The sequence below is a fragment of the Xiphophorus couchianus genome, chromosome 17 (genome assembly GCF_001444195.1).
Source record: "Xiphophorus couchianus chromosome 17, X_couchianus-1.0, whole genome shotgun sequence".
Lineage (NCBI taxonomy): Eukaryota > Metazoa > Chordata > Actinopteri > Cyprinodontiformes > Poeciliidae > Xiphophorus > Xiphophorus couchianus.
This window is the reverse complement of record NC_040244.1, coordinates 3,406,880-3,425,582: the sequence shown is the minus strand read 5'-3', so window position 1 is coordinate 3,425,582 and position 18,703 is coordinate 3,406,880. Positions and strand designations below refer to the sequence as shown.

Sequence of the window (18,703 nt, the reverse complement as noted above, 5' to 3'; positions counted from 1 at the left end):
ATCTGGATCTGGAGCACTTGTTCCAGGTAAAGTCAGGTAGTGTAGCAAAATGGCACAAAGTGTGGGGTTGTTAGTAATTTACTGAGGTATAACTCAAAATACAACTGAACTGATTTCGGAGTTGTAACATAAGAGTACTGGAATTAAAATTGGAATTTAGAAATAACTTGGGTCTACATAATCTGGATTTTTGATGTCCCTGAAACCTATCCGAGTCATTTATAAATAGACATTTTAAGATGCCATATCTTGGATAATCATTTCATTAAAATCTGAGCAATGTAAAAATTCATTTTGGTCTAAAATGAGTTTCTTCTAAAGATTTATCTGAGTTAATACAGCTGCTGTCTTAAATAACAGATGTATTTTTATGAGAGGTAACATTTTTGTTCCCCCTGTGTTTCCATTGCAATTATTTTCTAAAAAATGAATAGTGGAAAAATTAAAGGAAAGAAAAAATACAGTAAATGAATGTATTGGAAATAAAAAGATTTTGGACATCTCATACTCGAAATGTGCTTAATTTCACAGTCTTATCCAGAAGGTATTCAAGGTATTTTCTTTTTTTATAGACAAATGTACCAAAAAAGTTGTTTTCTTGCTTCAGAGGGCTAGTAAAATTAGGACATCCCGTAACATTACAGTAGGCAAGTTAAGATTTGCTTTAATAATGTTTTTTTTTTTTGCTCCAGACCCCAGATTTATTGGTGTAAACTTGATCCCTGAAAGTGACAACCCTGAGGACGACAAGATCTTCCTCTTTTTTAAAGAGAACGCAATGGACGGAGAGCACACCGGGAAGGCTACAATTGCCAGGATAGGACAACTGTGTAAGGTAACAACACACACCAACAGAATAAAATCCCTCTCATGATCTTAATCGTAATGACAACACCAGTGCTATTTCATTCTGTTCGAGGTAATTCAGGTATATGTAGAGCTGACAGAAATGTAATTTCTCTCTGCAGAATGACATGGGAGGTCACAGGAGCCTTGTGAACAAGTGGACTACTTTTCTAAAGGCTCGTCTCATCTGTTCAGTTCCCGGGGTCAATGGCATTGATACACACTTTGATGAACTCCGTAAGTGTGGGTTCTTAATTGGCAAAACTGAAAAAAATAAATAAATAAACCTTGACCATCCCTTTTTAAATGTTCTCTCATTTTTATGTCTGATTTCTAGAGGATGTATTTCTCATGAGCTCCAAGGACCCAAAGAATCCAGTTATCTACGCCGTATTCACTACTTCAAGGTACAGACCTTAAATACAATGACCTTCAGTCTCTGCACTTATGGGCTTAAATTCTCAAATAGCGTGACGAATTCTGGCCATATCGTATTTGTTTCGTCAATTTCCTGCCAGGAGATCAAAAGGAGTTGATTTATTTTTGTTGGCAAATCCAGTTTCTTTGTATGTTATAAACATAGGCTTTATATTTTCTATTAAGTAATCATTAAATAATTGTATCTTTTTTGGTGTAATTTTGTTAGTATTTTAAGCTCAGAGGAGAATGTAATCGACCAAGCGTGGTCCAGTCGAAATTCCCAGACAGCACTCCTCTAATTCACTTACAGGTGTCCTACGGTTGTTTTCCTCTCCAATCGAAAACCTCTCCACTTCTCTGCTTAGGAATTACTTTCATCCAATTCCCCCATTCCTCGCTACCTGTCCCCCATCTCATTGAAACCCTGGCAAACCTTGTCGGGGAAATCACATTACGGAGCATGAGGGAGCCAGGGAAACATGATATTCACTTAGCAGGAATGCACGTTCCTCCCCTGGCCACCACCCCAGCCATGAATGGGGATTTTCTTAGGGGCTGGGTGTGGCTCTTTTTAAGCATGTGGAGAGGTGAATTCATGGGGAAGGGCAGATAAATGAGCTGAAATGGCACAGATGGTGGCACTTATCGTGATGATGGTAAATTTGCATTTGGGAAAGGAGGAGGGGGGCATTTTTCTGTCCATTGCTGTGTGTGAGGGGCTTCGAAAGAGGACAAACACGTCCCCCCGTCAATCACAGCCAATGATAAGACGAGCTGAATGGAACAGCGGTGCGGGCTAGCACATATGGACAGGCGCCTTGCGTTGCCACACCCGTATGGCTTTTCTCTGCTGAGACTGGTGCGCGTTGGCGGGCATCCACCTACGTGTTTGCATGCCTGCTGCACAGAATCACCCACGCACGTACACACACATGCACTTTAAAATTCAATTATGGGGCATTGAGGAATTAAAGGGGTTTAATTGGTTTTCTAAGTGGCCGATTTTCAGAGATGAATAGACCAGACACTCAGAAGGAACTGACTTTTAATATCACTGCTTAATGAGGCACACGGAAGCCATAACTGACAGATCAATGTTGGATTGTGCCCCTTCGTGTGGATGTGTGTGTGTATTTAGCATATTATTTTGGTTGTGTGTCTGCACAAACACATAACCGCTCGTCTTCCTAAGCCCACATATTGGAGTGTCTTTTCTTGCCCCTGGAGTTAATTGAATTTCTTTGTAATTAACATTTCCAAATGCTAATCCATTCATCTTCCATGCTTTGGTGAATAATGTTGGCTGTGTGTGTATGCCAGCCACATCCCTAATTAGTCTGATACACATTCCTACTGCAGTCAGCAATACAAAGGACATCTTGAATGTTCCTGAGTCATTTGGTTCATAAGATGTGCTGAAGATCGGCTTCATGAAATAAAATCTTACATGTGGGCATATGGTAAAAAAAAAAAAAATTAAATTCTGGATGTCAGTGAGTAAACTTCAGAATATTTTTGAGAGCTAACAGACTAAATCAAATAATAATCCAAGGCTCAAATCAAAGGTTCCTTCTACACATTTTTTATGTCAAAACTCAACACTTTTCCAGACTCAAGGTTCCAGTTTATATGTGTATAGTGGTTATAGTGGTAGGTGCGTAGGCTTCCATGCAGGCAGGCATTCTCCGAAAAAAGAAAGAAAGAAAGAAGCGAAATAAGTGATATTAAAGGAAGGGAGGAACTAATAAAGGATGGAAGGGAAGATGATTAAAAGAAAGGGAGGTAAGAGTATTAGAATGGAAGGAACAAAAAAAGAATGAAGAGGAAAGGAAGGATCTTTTTTCTTCACAGTTTTATGGCAAGAACAAATGGGATAAAAGAAGGGAATAAATAAAAAGGATGGAAAGAATGAAAACAAAGTCAACCTTAATAGGGAAGGAAGAACTGCAGAATGATCAAAGGGAGAAAAAATGGAATAGAAAGAGGAAGGCAGGAAGGATGGATTGGAAAGTTTGGGTAGCTGAATGGTCAACGGAGGGATGAAGATAACATAGGCAATGAGATCAGGAATAAAGTCTTGACGCAAAACTGTTTTCCATAATACATTTAATATTTCCAAACTTATCCAAACCTAGAGAATTCAAACATCAAATTCTCTACCTTTACAGACTGTGTAGGAGCCCTGTAAAAAAAAGAAATAAGTTCTAAACAGGACGGAATGATAATTGACTTAAGTTCAAATTGTCACCGTATCATTGTATGATGGTATAATATTCATGGGAGTTACCAAATTACCCATCTAGATGAGCCAATGTGTAAATTGCTGCAATCTGTTTGACCCTACAAAGCAAAGACTGGATAGGTACCCCCCGCTCCCCCACTCTGTTTTTTACACATGACTGTTCTTTGCCTGTTTGGAGCTCATATGAACAGGGAAGGTGAAATCCATCCATCTGGCACAGGCAAAGGCTAGCAAAAATATTGGAAGGGATTTTAAGAAAAGCTCTCTAGCAGGTCTTTGGTTTTGTTGATGACGTGCCCAAATTCCTGTCTGTTCTCACGGGGCTGAGAACAGTCAGAGAGAAGTTCCAATCTGTCATCTAGTACTTAGGTAATGACAGCCTCGCTCCTCTCCATCTTTGTGTGATGAAGGGTCATTTTGTTGTCTTTCCTCAGTATTCCACAAGACCCTAATCCCGGCCTTGTGCCCAATCATTTATGAATCCCCCTTGTTTGTCTATAACAAACCTTTCCTCCCCCTTCCCATTCTGTATACTTTTGCACTCTCACCCTTTCTACGTTTGATGTTCTCTCCCCACAGTAACATATTTAAAGGCTCGGCGGTGTGTATGTACAGTATGGCTGACATCAGGAGGGTTTTCCTGGGTCCCTATGCCCACAGAGATGGGCCCAATTACCAATGGGTCCCTTTCCAAGGGAGAGTGCCCTACCCCCGCCCTGGCACTGTAAGTGTTGAGCTACAGAACATAACCTTTTTCAGAGGAATACATACGTAAAACCGCTTTAATTTTTTTTTTACATTTTAGTGCCCTAGCAAAACATTCGGAGGTTTTGATTCCACCAAGGACCTTCCAGATGATGTCATCACCTTTGCCAGGGGTCATCCTGCCATGTACAACCCAGTGCACCCCATTGGGGGACGGCCCATCATGGTTCGAACGGATGTAGACTATCAGTTCTCTCAGCTAGTGGTGGACAGAGTTGAAGCAGAGGATGGGCAATACGATGTCATGTTCATAGGCACAGGTACAATCATTTGTCACTTATGCCAGCTTCATCCAATGGAAGCTGTTAGATAATTTTGTGCTTTCCTTTTCTTTAAATCAAAGCAAATTAGCCTGAAACAGACTGATAGTGGCTTTTTGCAAACGCATACAATAATAGACTTACTGGTACATTGAGATTTCATGTCCTAGAAAACACAGAGCAGCATGGAATTTTAAAGTGGAAAGAAAAGAAAGCAAGGTTTTAAAACTTTTACAGACAAAAAAGTGTGGCCATCTTTTAAATCTGCAGGTCTGGGCCTAACATTATCTAAAACATTCCATTGTGGTTTTCGCTGTATTTTTAGGAATGCTGTCAAATTCTTCCCTATTTTTCTAGGGTTGCCCTGTATCTAGTTATCTGTTTTTGAGTAGTTTTCATGTCCTACTAGCAGTGTCACAGAGCAACTGGATTTATACACTGAATAGATGATACCTAGATTAAGTGTACCTATCATGTGACCTGGATTTTATTCAGGGGTTTGTAGCAACCCCTTTGTACTCAGGGGTTGCTACAAATGCACTCTACTCTTTTAGGACTTGTATTATGATAAGAATTTCTTGACCATTTCTAATTTTTCTTAATTTCTCAATTATGTGCTTCATTGTGTTGACCTGTGACATGGAAAAAAATCAGAAATAGTACAAGATACTATATTTCCTACTATAGTACATCTGTTAGAACCAGCTGCTGGAAGAGAAAAACGCAGCATCTACTGGGCTAACCAAAAAATCCATTCCTAAATGGTTGTTCTTTGTTGGTTTTAACTGCTGTGAAGGGATCAGAAAATAAGTATTTATGTCTCAGTTTTGTTCTCATGACTTCTGCCTCAGCTCCTCATTCTTTCTCAAGCTCACTTTACCACAGCAATTTTGACCACACTCGATCAATCTATTCCCACTGCTGACAGAAAAGGGGCATAAATGGCAGAGTTTGATTGTTGGGGCTTCCAGTCGTCTCACATTTAAAATGCTTAAATGCACCGAAAGGGACGATTAAGCAGTGAAATGATTGAGAGAAAGATGCATGGGCGGGATTTAAGTATTTGGATGAGTTGACCTAGTCTGTAAAGTTAAAACACAATGAGTCAGACACACTTAGTCATATTTTTATCTGTTTTCTTCAGATATGGGAACAGTGCTAAAAGTGGTAACGATTCCCAGAGAGAGCTGGCATGACCTGGAGGAGGTTGTGCTTGAGGAGATGACCGTTTTCAGGGTAAGATGTTGAAAATTAAGCAATTCTACCAGATTGTCCATATTGCAGATCTTTTTGTTTTTTTCTTCCAACTCCGTGTTTTTCATCGCTCGTATTGTGAACTTCATGCCTCTTGTTTGTTTTGTACAGGAGCCCACTCCCATTACCGCTATGGAGCTTTCCACCAAACAGGTAAAAGCTTGTTTTCACACGGCACCATAACACCAAAAATGTTCAAGTGAAGTGATTGAAGAAGCGTTTGTTGGTTTTTCATCAAACAGAGATCATGTTCCTTCTAACAACAAAACCCACAAGCGACTTCTTTTCTTATTGAGTAATTTTCCAGTCGAGCCACACAGGGACATTTAATTTTACGTGCTCGCCTTTTCTTTCACTTCCACAGCAACAGCTGTACCTTGGCTCAGCCCTGGGAGTATCACAGATGTCTTTACACCGCTGTGAGGTGTATGGGAAAGCCTGCGCCGAGTGCTGCCTGGCCAGAGACCCTTACTGCGCTTGGGATGGTGCTGAGTGCTCCAGATACTTTCCTACCGCCAAGAGGTAGGAGCTTAGACACATTTAAAACTTCTCTGTAAGCTTTATTTATCCTCTGAGAATTTGCTAAGGCTGTATGTCTTTTCTTTCTAATCATGTTAATGAATATAATCACTCCTCAGAGCTATCACTACACCTGCAAACTGCATTTGAAGGTGTGAATGTGCTTGGATCATTTGCTTCTCTAATGCCAGATCCCCACTAGCCCTTTAGCAACTGTTAAAAATCAAACAAAAAGAAAAGAAAAACATAGACACAGTTCACATGCCAGACCACCTAAACATGGATGTGATCAGATTATTACAGACACACAAAAAAAACTCTCGTTAAATATGCGCAAGCACAAGTATGCATTCCAAGAAATACAATCCAGGAACCTGGGTTAGTATTCCTGCCAGCAGCAATTTTGTGTCCATCACCCCACAGCCGGGCTACACACACACACACACACACTCATAAATATACATACTCTAGCTCACATGCACTATATTATAGCCAACAGGAGCTGTCTGACCGCTTCACCCTGCAGCCAGGAGGTATGAACACCCTCAAATTACCCGGCGCTGTAACCAGCAGGCTTAAGCCGACCGCTGTAGCTCTCGCACACATCGAGCAACACCAGCCCTCTGTCTCATTCATCCAGGACTTCTCACACCAGCAGAATTAGGCCAGTGAGTTTACTCCAGCCTGGCAGGGTTACAGCTGAGATGGCACACCCAATGGTTAAAGGCCAGAGCTGGCTCCTCTCAGGTCTCGTCAACACGGCACATAGTTTTCCTCCCTTGAACAAGAAAGGGACATAAAAAGACAGAAATGCCAACCCACAAAATGCACAGGAAGTGTTTGAGCAACAGAGAATACATTGTTAAAGCAGGGAAGAGGAGAGAACATCGCTTATTTACATTTTTGGGGGGATTTGAAAACATATTTTCTTGGAATTTATGTGACCAACACAAAGTAGTTCATGATGTGAATAAGACTTGATAAAATAGATTTGTCATTGCTCCCTTTTACTTTGACACTGCTAAATAAAAATGCAATTACCCTGAGAAATCAACAAATTATCATAACCGACCTACAGGTGTATAACACATTCTCAGTTTAAATCCATTCTTTTTGTGAAATCCTTGGGGGATTTTTAAAGTACTTCAATTTCCCTGCTGGACAAAATTGTCCCCACAGCATGATGCTGCCACTACCATAGACATATATTGTTTTGACAGTAATGTGGAGTCAAGTTTTTTTTTGCCATTTTTCCATAAACCCCAGAATTGTAGTGTGCATGACTAATTCTTTATAATTTCCCCAGATTAATTAATTTATCATACAAAGTTACTGTGATCCTCTTGGTTTCTTCTCCAATTAATGTGCCTCTTGCTTAGGGGGCAGTCGTGCCACACTCTGTCCATTTTCAAATGCATTGCATTTCATTTTTGGGTTCCAGAATAAGGAGTAGATTTTAATTTGTTCAACAAAAAAAAAAAGAAGCATGTAGCATTTTTCTTCTAAGTAGCAATTATACACCAATTTGTGTTTTATAAAATTCCAATACATGTTTGTGGCTATAATGTGACCAATTTTGAAAAACAAAATTCCAAAGTTTTGAAAACATCATTAACCTCTTTAGTAGAATACACAATGCTTACCGACCATTTTAACGAACTTTTTGTTTCTTTTTTGGTTTTCGCTGCTCAGCGTCTTTCCGTTCACCCCTCATGTTGAGCTCACCCCATTTTCTTATTACATCACGAGTCGGCCTGTCAACAGTTTTAAACTGTGACAGTTAGAAGCGGGGGGGGAACATTCACAGCTATTCAGTAAAGCCGCACTATGAAAATGCCTCACCATTATGTTAGAAACCCAAATGACGTAGTGGAATTCCACAAAGAGATGATAAAAAAAAATGAGGCTTTTCTCAATGGCAAAACAATTCAGAATGTGTTCCGTAATAACGGCTCGGCAGAGGAAAATGAAGCGAGGCATTGCCTTGATTAGCAGGCTTACGTTTCTGACTTTCTTTCCAGGTTTTAGGATTTATTGTTTATTTTTGCTCCATTTATGCGAATAAGCAGTGGTATAAAGGGTGAACGCCATACCATTTTTCAGCTGCATTGGGTAATGTTACCCTCTAGTGTTCGAAATCGAACAGTACATGATATAATACTGGTGGTAGGGGTCAGTATAACATGGATTTCTTTCCTGGTGTTTTCATTGCCAACAGTCTTTTAAACTGACGTTTCAATCACAGGAGAACCAGGCGACAAGACATCAGAAACGGAGATCCGCTCTCGCAATGCTCAGACCTTCAACATCACGGTACTCAAAAACTGCCTCCCACACACACTCTGTCTTCCATTGATACCAATTTCTCTGACTGTTTTTCTTTTTTCTTTTGTTAGACGACATGGATGGTTTAGGAGGCAGCATAGAGGACAGGAGTGTGTTCGGTGTGGAAAACAGCAGCATGTTTCTGGAGTGCAGCCCCAAATCTCAAAGAGCACTGATTTACTGGCAGCTGCAGAGGCCCAACGATGATCGCAAGCAAGAGGTTTGTGTGCACATTTATGCGAGCATGTGTCGTTTTTTGTCAAATAGGGAACATCTTTGAAGAATGGGGAAATTTCTGGATGTAAATTCAGTGTCTTTGCAGTATAGATTATAGGTGATAATAAATCCACCTTTAAACCAAAACAAAAAATATATCATCTTTGCAGATAAAATGACTTTTTACCCCCCTGTTCTATTCTCTGAGCCAAAACCTTTGTTATCTTTAATCCACCGAACTCAAAGTGCAAAAAACCCTGGGTGTGGATGTTTAGGGTCGCTGTCTTGACCCGAGGATGTAACCAATTACACTTTGAAAAGATTTGCACTGTGGCGTTATTTTTCTAGCTGGTCAGTGAGAGCATGTTGTTTCAGGATCCAGTAAGAGAGAGAAATAGGATACAGGAAGCTGAGTTGAGCTACAGAGCCATGGGCCCGAAGGTTTATCTGATGCAAAACAAAGACGTTTTATAAGTTGGTCTGAACGGATATTACAGCTGGATTAGAAACACAGAATATGATATGTGTTGATGTAAAAACGAGTGGGCAGACCCGCGTAAAGTGTTTTCCCTTAGCCTTTTTCAATGCCACAAACTGCATTGCACTTAATTGGGATTTTATGTCATAGCCCAACAGGAAGTAGTGCATAAAGTGAAGTTGAAAAGTTGGGATACATGGTTTTTAAATATGATATAATAGTGACAGGCGACTTTGTACACAGCTTCATCAGCAGTTGTCTTAAAGTTGCTTCAAGAAAATAAAAGATATATCACAAAAGAAAACAATTTCTGTAATAATCTGAAGTTGCTATTTGTTTAAATAAACAACAAAGAAATTGGGTGTAAATGTTATGAATGGGGCACCGTGTGGCTCAGTTTGCAGTGGTAGGCTGTTGTTCTTAACACACTTGGGTTCAGTTTCCAGTCTCGGACCATTTGCTGCATGTCTTCCCTTTTCTCTCCCCCTAATTTCCTGTCCATTTTCTGTACAAGAAAGGCCACTAAAACCTCAAAAATAAAAAGTTGGGGTATGAAAAGTTGTGCATAGATTAAATGTGGTTTAGACTCATTAAGCTCCCACTATATTCTTGCTAATTTGTGTTCTTGTGCGTCTGTGTTTCTATGTCAGATTAAGATGGATGATCGGGTGCTGTGTACAGACCAGGGTCTGTTGATCCGCAGCCTGTCCCTGTCTGACACGGGAGTCTATCACTGCCAGGCGGTGGAACACGGCTTCATTCAGCCCCTGCTGCTTCTCAACCTGCAGGTCATCCCCACCCAGAGACTGGGGGACATTCTGCCTGGGCTTCCCAGTGCAGGGGGTGGCGCAGGTAACTCAGCCAAGCACAGAGTCTGGTACAGAGATTTCCTGTCTCTCTTAGACCACCCGGAGCTGAACAGCGTGGAGGAATTTTGTGATAGAGTTTGGAAGAAAGAGCGCAAACAGAAGAAGGTGAAAGCTCCCAACAGCAATGGCAAATCTGACAGTGCCCCGAGCTCTGCAGCGCGACCCAAAGCTGCGGCCCCCACTGCTCAGAAACAGCAGGCTAGTCCGCCAAACAGCAGGCCGTGGCTTCAAGCTGGAGATCCAGTGGGGGAGGGCCCAACTCGGAGCCAGAATACCCAGAAAGGTCAACCGAATCTGAGTGCGGTCCCTAAAAACGGCCCGAAGACGCAGAACGGAGCAAAGGTGCAGGGTGGCCCGGGTGGGTCGCAGGTCGCGGGGGGCGCACGGGTCAGCAGCCAGCATACGGCAAAATGGAGACGGATGCAGGAAAACAAGAAGGGACGTAACAGGAGGACCCATGAGCTTCAAAGACCCCCACGTAGCGTTTGAGAAAAGAAGCTGGGATGCACACCTTCAAGCAAGTCTACACACGTACAAGCACAAAGCCATGCATCAGCATCAGCACATACTATGGGTTGTGAATCCATCATAATATAAAACAAACAAACAAAAAAAACACCCAGCACATTTTCTGAGATAACATACATGAACCACATCCTTGTAACAAAAGCAAGACGAATGGACAGAACTTGTGAAAAAGACAAGCAGAGTATTGAAAGCCAGGAATGCATTCGATAAAGTTGTAAGAACACGCATGTTTGCCTCGGAATACATTCTGGCAGACGCTCTTTCAAACCTCCTGTACATAAGCTATAAATTTAAGACTGGGACTGAAAAATGTTAAGTCATGGATTTGTTTGACTTATAATGCTGACAGGACAGCTGCAGAGACGTTAATAAATTTGCAGACATTTACGAAGCAGAAGCGAATAATCCACCGCGACCTGTTTCCACGTGTGAACTTAATACACGGAAAGTGGTTGGAAAAATCGTATTCTGAAGAACTTTTTAAGGAGAAGAGCAGAGCAACAGCAGCGCCCTTAAAGCGGGAAAGAGAAGGGTTCACCTCGACGTGTGCACGGCTTGCACCAGTAGTTCTCAAACAAAGAAAAACAAAGGAAACATGCAAAGTTATACCACTGTGTAGACCAAGTTCTTCATCATAACCAATTCCTCTGAGGCTGGGAAAGCATTGTGCATGTTGTTGTCAATCAATATTTTAATATGCTATTTTCTTTACTCCTTACCTTACGAGAGTCTGAATTTTCTGTTACTTTTGCTTCCTTTCACAATCTGTGCTCAGTCGAGGTGCACACATCCTCTAAAAAGAAACGACAGTTCCTTGCAAAAGTACTCGCATCATTTAAACTTTTCGCAGCAAACTATTTCAAATACTCATGTATTTTCAAGATTTTATGATATAGTCCAACATAAAGTTGCACATTACTGTGAGGTGGAAAGAAATGGACATGTGGCTTTCATTTTTTTTCTCTAAATGAAAATCTGTTTCAGTACTTAGTAAAACCACCTTTTGCTGCAACTACAGCTCAGAGTCTTTGCTCAGGGCTCAGTTAGTTTGAGTGCAGAGAGCCTATGAATAGCAGTGTGCAAGTTTTATATCACCAATCTGCATATTCTCCTGTGGGTTTACATCTACTTGATTTTAACACATGAAAATAGTCTGCATTCGTTCAGTCCATCTTTCCATCACCTCTGGACAGTTTTTCTGTCCCAATTGAAGAAAAGCATTTCCACAGCATGACACTGCCTCCATCGTATGGCACTGTAGGAATGGCGCAATCAGAGTGGCAGTTTTTCTCCACATGCAGCATTTTGCATGTTGATAAAAAAGTGATTTCACACAGACAGAGCATCTTCATTTACATGTTTAAAAGTAGATGCTTAATTAATCTGGCCCAATTAATTAGGGACATATTTCAGGAGTGTGTGACTTGATAGTTTTCCAGACAACAGATTTTTTTTCATCTGAGATGGTGATGTTTCCACGATCTCCAAAGTCACCTTTGGTTGCTTTTCTGATTGTCCTCTTCTTGACCAGCCTGTCAAGTTAAGCTAGTCTTAGGGGTTTGCAGCTGCCATGTACTCAGATTAAGCATCACTCTATATTTGGTCATAACTTGGGATGTAGTTTCATAGCCTAACTTTACTTTAAACTTCTCCACAACTTCTTCAACCTGTTTGCCATATTCCTTGGTCTTCATGATGCTGTTTGTTCAACATTGTCAATTAAGAAGCCTGTGAGGCCTCCACAGTTTAGCTGTATTTATATTGATAGCGTACACAGAGGTGAACACTATTAACTAGGTAACTTCTTAAGGTTGTTTTTATTATTATTATTATTATTATTATTATTATTATTATTATTATTTTCTATTTACGGGTATCAACAAAAAGGGTGCTGAATAAAAATGTATGCCACACTTTTCAGATTTGTCCTTGTGAAAAGTTTGGAGAAGCTTGCATCCTATTCTTTCCATTTCACAATTGTCCACTACTTTGTTGTAGCGGAGAAAAGCGCATTGATGTTTGTCGTCGCGACGAGACAAAATGCAACAAAGTTTAGGAATACTATTGTAAGGCACTGCCCTGTTCTTTATGCGCATAATCCCATCCGCCCCCTGAATTTCCTGAGTAACTTATGATGTTAATACTTTTTTTTTAATTAATAAAAACTGGGACAAAAATCTCAGTTCAAAGCTATGCTGAAAACCCAGTCTGAATTGCTTTGTGTACATATATACATCAACCTTAACTATCTGTGTATATAAAGTAAAATTACAGTACAAGAGCACCATTTAATTAATATTTATTGTTCATTTTTTTGTGAAAGGGTTGGATTTATTTTTGATATATTTTTGCTCATCAGTGCATTGGCAAAATGATTGCATCAGCAACAAAGTCTAATTACAGCACCAACTGGCTAAGGTTTTATTGAAGAGTGTCCCCCTTTTTTGGGGGGGGAGGATAAAAGTGTCAAGTTTAGCACAACAACTTTTTGTGGCTTCACTAATCTCATTTTGACAACGATAAGCACAATTTTATCTCTTTTGCCTTTCGTCACGTCCCCTTTCTCTCTCGACCCGTCCACCATGTCCTCATTTCACCTAGTAGCTGTTATGTGTAAGATAATTCTCCGAACTGAAAAACATTAGCTGTGAATCTCTGTAAGAAATAGTGGAGAATATTGTTAAATCTAGTCTGAGGAGAAGACACGTTATACTGCATGTGAATGCTACCTTACAGTAAGTGCATCTTTTTCTATCGTCTTTTTACGTGTTTTGTGTGAGAGCTACAATTCCCTTGAACATTTTTTTTGTCTTTTTGCCAAAACAGTGATATGAATGACAAACATTCTGGCCAAAGCCGTTGAGGAATCCCCCCCCCCCCCCCCCCCCCCCCCCCTCCTTAATCTTTGATTCAAAGATGGCATCTACTGTGTCCTCCCCCTTCTCCTCAACTTGACTAAAGTAAAGTGTTGATGCCATAAATTAGAGCAGATAATGTTCCACCAAACACTCAGAAGTTTGTTTCTCCCTGAGATTTAGAAGTATGAGAGAGCAGAGAGTTACCGCTGTTGTGACACAGTTCTTTCTGGCATGCATTCAGTTGTCTAAATAAACATCTCCGTTACAAAATAAAAGTTTCTGTGCTCTCCTTTCTTACAAAAATTTCCTGCAAAGTTTAATTTAGGGAATGTTTTGAGTGTGTGTGTGTGTGTGTATGTTGGTGTAACAAGCTCATTCTAGGTCAAAGCTTTGAACTGCCAGTCCCACCGTGTTGCCTGAGGCTTCCTGAACCCTCATCAACCTGACTGAAGTCTCCTGGTAAGTTATTTAGTGTAAGAGGCTAAAAGGGCTTGAATAAGGTTAAATAGGGGCAGAACTTTGGGACGTATGTTGTTGCATCGACCGCGTTGACACATGTGCATGGCTTTTGAAGTACTTTGAGTGAAGTAAATGTGAAATTAACTGTCAAACAATGAGTACAAACATTTCAAGCCACGAATAACCCTTGAGTTTTGTGTTTGATGTTATATTTGACGAGGAAAGTTGGGTTTGGATGTAGCCACTACGGTAGAGGTATTCAACATCAGTCCTCAAGTTCCAATGTCCTTCAACTTTTAGATATGTTTCTGCTTCAGCACACTTGAGTCAAATAATCAGGGACTCTTTGGCAGGACTCTGGAAAACGTGACTGCCTGCGGAGGAGGGGATTCAGCCGTTTGACTCAGGTCTATTGGACCAGGAGACATCTGAAAGTTGCAGATGTGTTTTCAACTCCTTGAGGACTGGGGTGGAATACACCTGCACTATGGCGACACCCAGTGGTTCATATACAATATTACTGTTAACAAGAATAACTCCAGTCTTCAGAGGGCAGTGAGTGCCCTGCTCACTTTTTTGTGTCTTAAAATAGGAGGTAATAAAAATGTTTATATTTAATATGAATTAGTGGTGACATTTGCTTAAAATCAGTAAACATGTCCCCATAGATCAATGTGCTATAGAACAATTTTAACTTCTGAAGACATCCTGAGTTCAAGTCCAGTAGTCCTAATAAAACCAGTGATCTGTATGTGCTTCACTTTTAAAGTACAATAAATAAAATAGCAATGTCTATAGTGCTGTGGAAAAGGATGCATCACCTTACAGATGATGTTTTTGCTAGTTTGTCATACGTACATGCTCCAGACCATGAAGCTTTTTTTATGGCCTGGAATTATTTATTTATTGGGTTTTTTTTCAGATGAAGATAACCTGTGTAAATAAAACAGCCAATGAGGAAAATATACAAGAATAATCTTTCAAGACAGTTACAAACATTAATACTGATTTGTAAACAAATGCCTTCTCTTGCATTAGTGTGATGGATGTTGGCAGAAGGCTACAGACATGCTAACTGGTAATGTATGCAAGTGGGAAATCTACTGCCTAAAGACAAGTGTGAACACAGGCAGGTTTTCCTTCTGGTTTCAACTAAATCTTATCATTTGGCACCGTTCACTGAAGAATTCAAAGAAGAAAATGTGTCTCGACTTCAATGTGAAGCCGATTATCTTCTGTTGGTTGAAGCCACAGTCTGCTAAAAGCACGACATTCTGGATCACCGCACATTCGCCGAAAAGCACTATTGGAGCAGATCCAACATTTTCATATGTTGCTCTTGAAATGTTGCCTTGATTTACTGCATGGAGCATGCATTTAACAAAGCTCTGTTTGATCTACTTAATGGGATGAAAATATTGTTATCGCCACAAGATCACTGGACTTGTAATTTGCATTCCAAAAATGGCTTGATTCAATTGCAGTTAAAGTATATTCCGAAAAGCTAAATCTTGCAAGGTATTTGACTTTTCAGTGCTTGAATTCAATGTTTGCAAGTTGAATTAATTTAAGTGCATAAAAATGCAAATTTCTATTTTTAATTCTTTGGTAATAGAGAAGGTTTTAATAAAAAATGTATTTATATTATTTCTTTAGCTTTATTTTAGAGTATTTTAAAAAAATATATGCTGAAAAGTCTTATTTATTTCTTTATTTCCAGGTGACACTGAACTAAATGCTGTGTTAATCCCAACTGTCTTTAAAGAAAGTGAAAAATACAATTTTTGAAAATAAAAACATGTAAAGAACACCATGCAATAGATTTTTTTTTTCTCTGAAACAAAAAATAAGCACATAGAGTAATTTTGTTTTCGTTTTTACAAAAAGCTGTAGAACAAATAGCTGGGGGCTGAAGGATAAAAAAAGCAGTAATGTTCCAAGGAAACCACCAGAGGGCTCTGTTTAACACCCCCAGTGGTTGCTTCCTAATACACATATCATTGCTCATTCAGGCTTGTTTATAATTTTGTGCTGCATTATCCTGACCTATTCTAAAAGTTAAACATGAAATTAAGAACACAATAAGGTCATGGACGAAAATGGAGCGGCACATGTGTGTGTTTGCTGGTGTCAGCTGTAGTGATTAGAGTGCTGCAATCATGTTTCTGTCCTCAGGGTTCATGCATTTGCCGGTTACCATAACAACTGCCCTTGTATGTGCTGAGTGTTTGTCTTAGTCTTTACAAGAGTCATTTTCAGTTGCACAGAGGGAAAGTCTGTGCCTGTATTCAGCAGATTTTTATTAGCGTCTTTTTCTATCGCTTGCTCTGCATACACTCCAAGCTGCTTTCTTCCTACACCAGTATGGCTTGTCAAGTATATTCATGCCTTTACCGTTTAACATAATTGAATACTTTAGAAGATTCTGGTTGGTAGAATTTCGAAACCAATTTATCAGACCAGCGGGCATGAGATAACAACCAATCTGTTACATCTTACAACACCCCATGGAATGCCGGGTATCTCTGTATGCTTATGTAAACTAAATTCTGTGGGCTCAAGACATATTTCTTTAACAAAGTATTGTGTTGTGTGCGTGTGTGCCTCCACAACCAGAACTGCTCATAAGTCTTGAAAGTGGGTTTTATTAAGAAGCTCCTTTTTTTGCCCTGGAGTCATTTGAGGGATTGTGGGAAATAAAGGCTGTGGGCAAACAGTGAGGAAGAGATTTAGCTTGACACTAAAGGATAAGATAGCAGCAGGCTCATGAACTCGTTTAGGAACTAAATCAATTAAAATACATAACTCGCAGTTTTATCTCTTCATTTTGCACTCTCGTTTTTTTCTCACTCTTGCCAGCTAACACTGATCACATCTGGCTGATGGCAAAGCATCTGTAAGTGTGTTTCACCTTTAATCACCTACTCTCTCTTTGCTGTAAACTAACACTTTACATGTCTGCAGATATTTGCGTGCTGCACTCCACCCCGGGGGGGCTGCGGCATGCATTATCGTAATCTTTAAGGCATCCTGTAATTAGTAACCCTGCAGGTGAGTGGCAGCTGCGGAAAGAATCTACTGCAACTGAAGCAGGACCCTTAGACAGAGCAGCTCTCCTTGATGACAGGTGACATTTTCCATCCAGACTGAACCCTGCTGTGTTCTCCAGGTGCTCCTTTTTTCTTAGCTTCATGTTGATTGCAGCAGCCTGTGTTGAGGCATGGTTTGGAGCGGTACATAAGCAGGAAAAAAAAAGAAGAAGAAGAAAAACGTTAATTTTGTGACTTCCACAGGGGGTGATTCACAAAGATGAAAGATGTTTCAACTTTGCGCAGCATAGAAGCATTACCATCTTGGTGAGTATGGTGTTTTCAAAATGATAAAGATACTTTTTACCCACAAAACAGGCACGAAAATCCTTTATGTGCAGTTCCTCTTAAAGAGCTTATGTTTGTTTGTATGTTTTGTTTTGCAGTTGCAAATAAATGTGGCATGCTTGTAAATTAAGTCCACTTTTTAGACAAGAAACCAAATTTTATGCCATTCTTTCATGTTTAGTGTTGCTGTCTTGCTGGGAAGTGAACTTTAAGCATCCTTCCTTCTAGTATCGCCATGTATTTAGTGTCCCAACAGGATGATACTTCTCTAAGGATTCTCTGAGACTGTCTCAAAACACCTATATATAATATTGAGAACCATTGGTAAGATGTAAAAAGTCCCTGACAAACACTAGCCTCCACCTCCTCCACCCTTCACAGTGGAACATTGTCTTGTTAATTGTTAAAACCAAGGGCTTCAAGAGATGCTTTGCCAGGATTGCCAAAGCTCATCAGCCCAATTGTCATTTTAGATTTTATTGAAGCTGCATCAGGACTTGGACAGTTATCCCCATGGAGACGGCAGGCGTGGAAGTACTGTATGTAAGCCTCTCATTACCTTAGTAATGTGCTGGGTTTGATTTTGTCATCACTGTGACTCATCTGTGTTTAGGCCGCCCACACTCGAGGGACTTACCCCCTCGTTGTAAAAAGTGGTGATGCTTCGGTCTGTGACGCACTGTGCTGACAACAGGTGTGAGCTGTTCTGAATTCACGAACACTGAGGGAAAATATACGGCTTAATTGGCCATGAGAGCAGCATCGCTTTAACATTTTGTCTCACTCCTCCATTTCTAAAATAGGACCTTTCTCCCTTGGGCACTGCTTCTCTTCTAATGATGAATCAGCATTTAGACACTGAATGAGCATCAGCTGATGTCAGTGAGACGCATGAAGGGAACAAACACACGGAGGAAAACACTTTCTGTGTTACTGGTGAGCCATGATTTTAGAAAATTTCTAAGAACAGTGTTATGAAATACATGCATAATAAATAAAAGTGTGAATTTTAGGGTAATATTTGTCTTTTGTGCACTTGTACCATTGTACTTGTTGAAATTCACTTACTGATAACTTTCAACACTGTGCCAAGGTACATATGGAATGCTCTGAAAACATTTTTTGTACACTTCTCCTAACTATTACTTTTTGACAATGAGATCTTATTGATCTTTGATAACCTCTCTGTGAGGTATGGTTTAATGCTGAGCTTTATTCCAGGTTAATCAGGTTCTCTATAGCAGGTGGCAACTTAAGAATTAAGCATTAAATTAACTTTTAGCAAAG

General features: G+C 40.1%; 1 protein-coding gene across 2 annotated transcripts in view; it reads left to right on the top strand.

The window, feature by feature from the left end:
- sema3aa (sema domain, immunoglobulin domain (Ig), short basic domain, secreted, (semaphorin) 3Aa) overlaps nt 1–13,855 on the top strand; it is a 39,538-nt gene extending 25,683 nt beyond the window's left edge. For both annotated transcript variants that reach the window (XM_028043990.1, XM_028043989.1), the window contains exons 7-17: nt 693–835; nt 969–1,083; nt 1,184–1,253; nt 4,088–4,232; nt 4,314–4,533; nt 5,678–5,769; nt 5,899–5,940; nt 6,152–6,309; nt 8,552–8,619; nt 8,703–8,851; nt 9,976–13,855. In XM_028043990.1, the coding sequence (XP_027899791.1) occupies nt 693–835; nt 969–1,083; nt 1,184–1,253; nt 4,088–4,232; nt 4,314–4,533; nt 5,678–5,769; nt 5,899–5,940; nt 6,152–6,309; nt 8,552–8,619; nt 8,703–8,851; nt 9,976–10,683 (1,910 nt within the window). In that variant the 3' untranslated portion in view covers nt 10,684–13,855. The remainder of the gene's footprint in view (nt 1–692; nt 836–968; nt 1,084–1,183; nt 1,254–4,087; nt 4,233–4,313; nt 4,534–5,677; nt 5,770–5,898; nt 5,941–6,151; nt 6,310–8,551; nt 8,620–8,702; nt 8,852–9,975) is intronic.
- The last annotated feature ends 4,848 nt before the right edge of the window (nt 13,856–18,703 follow it).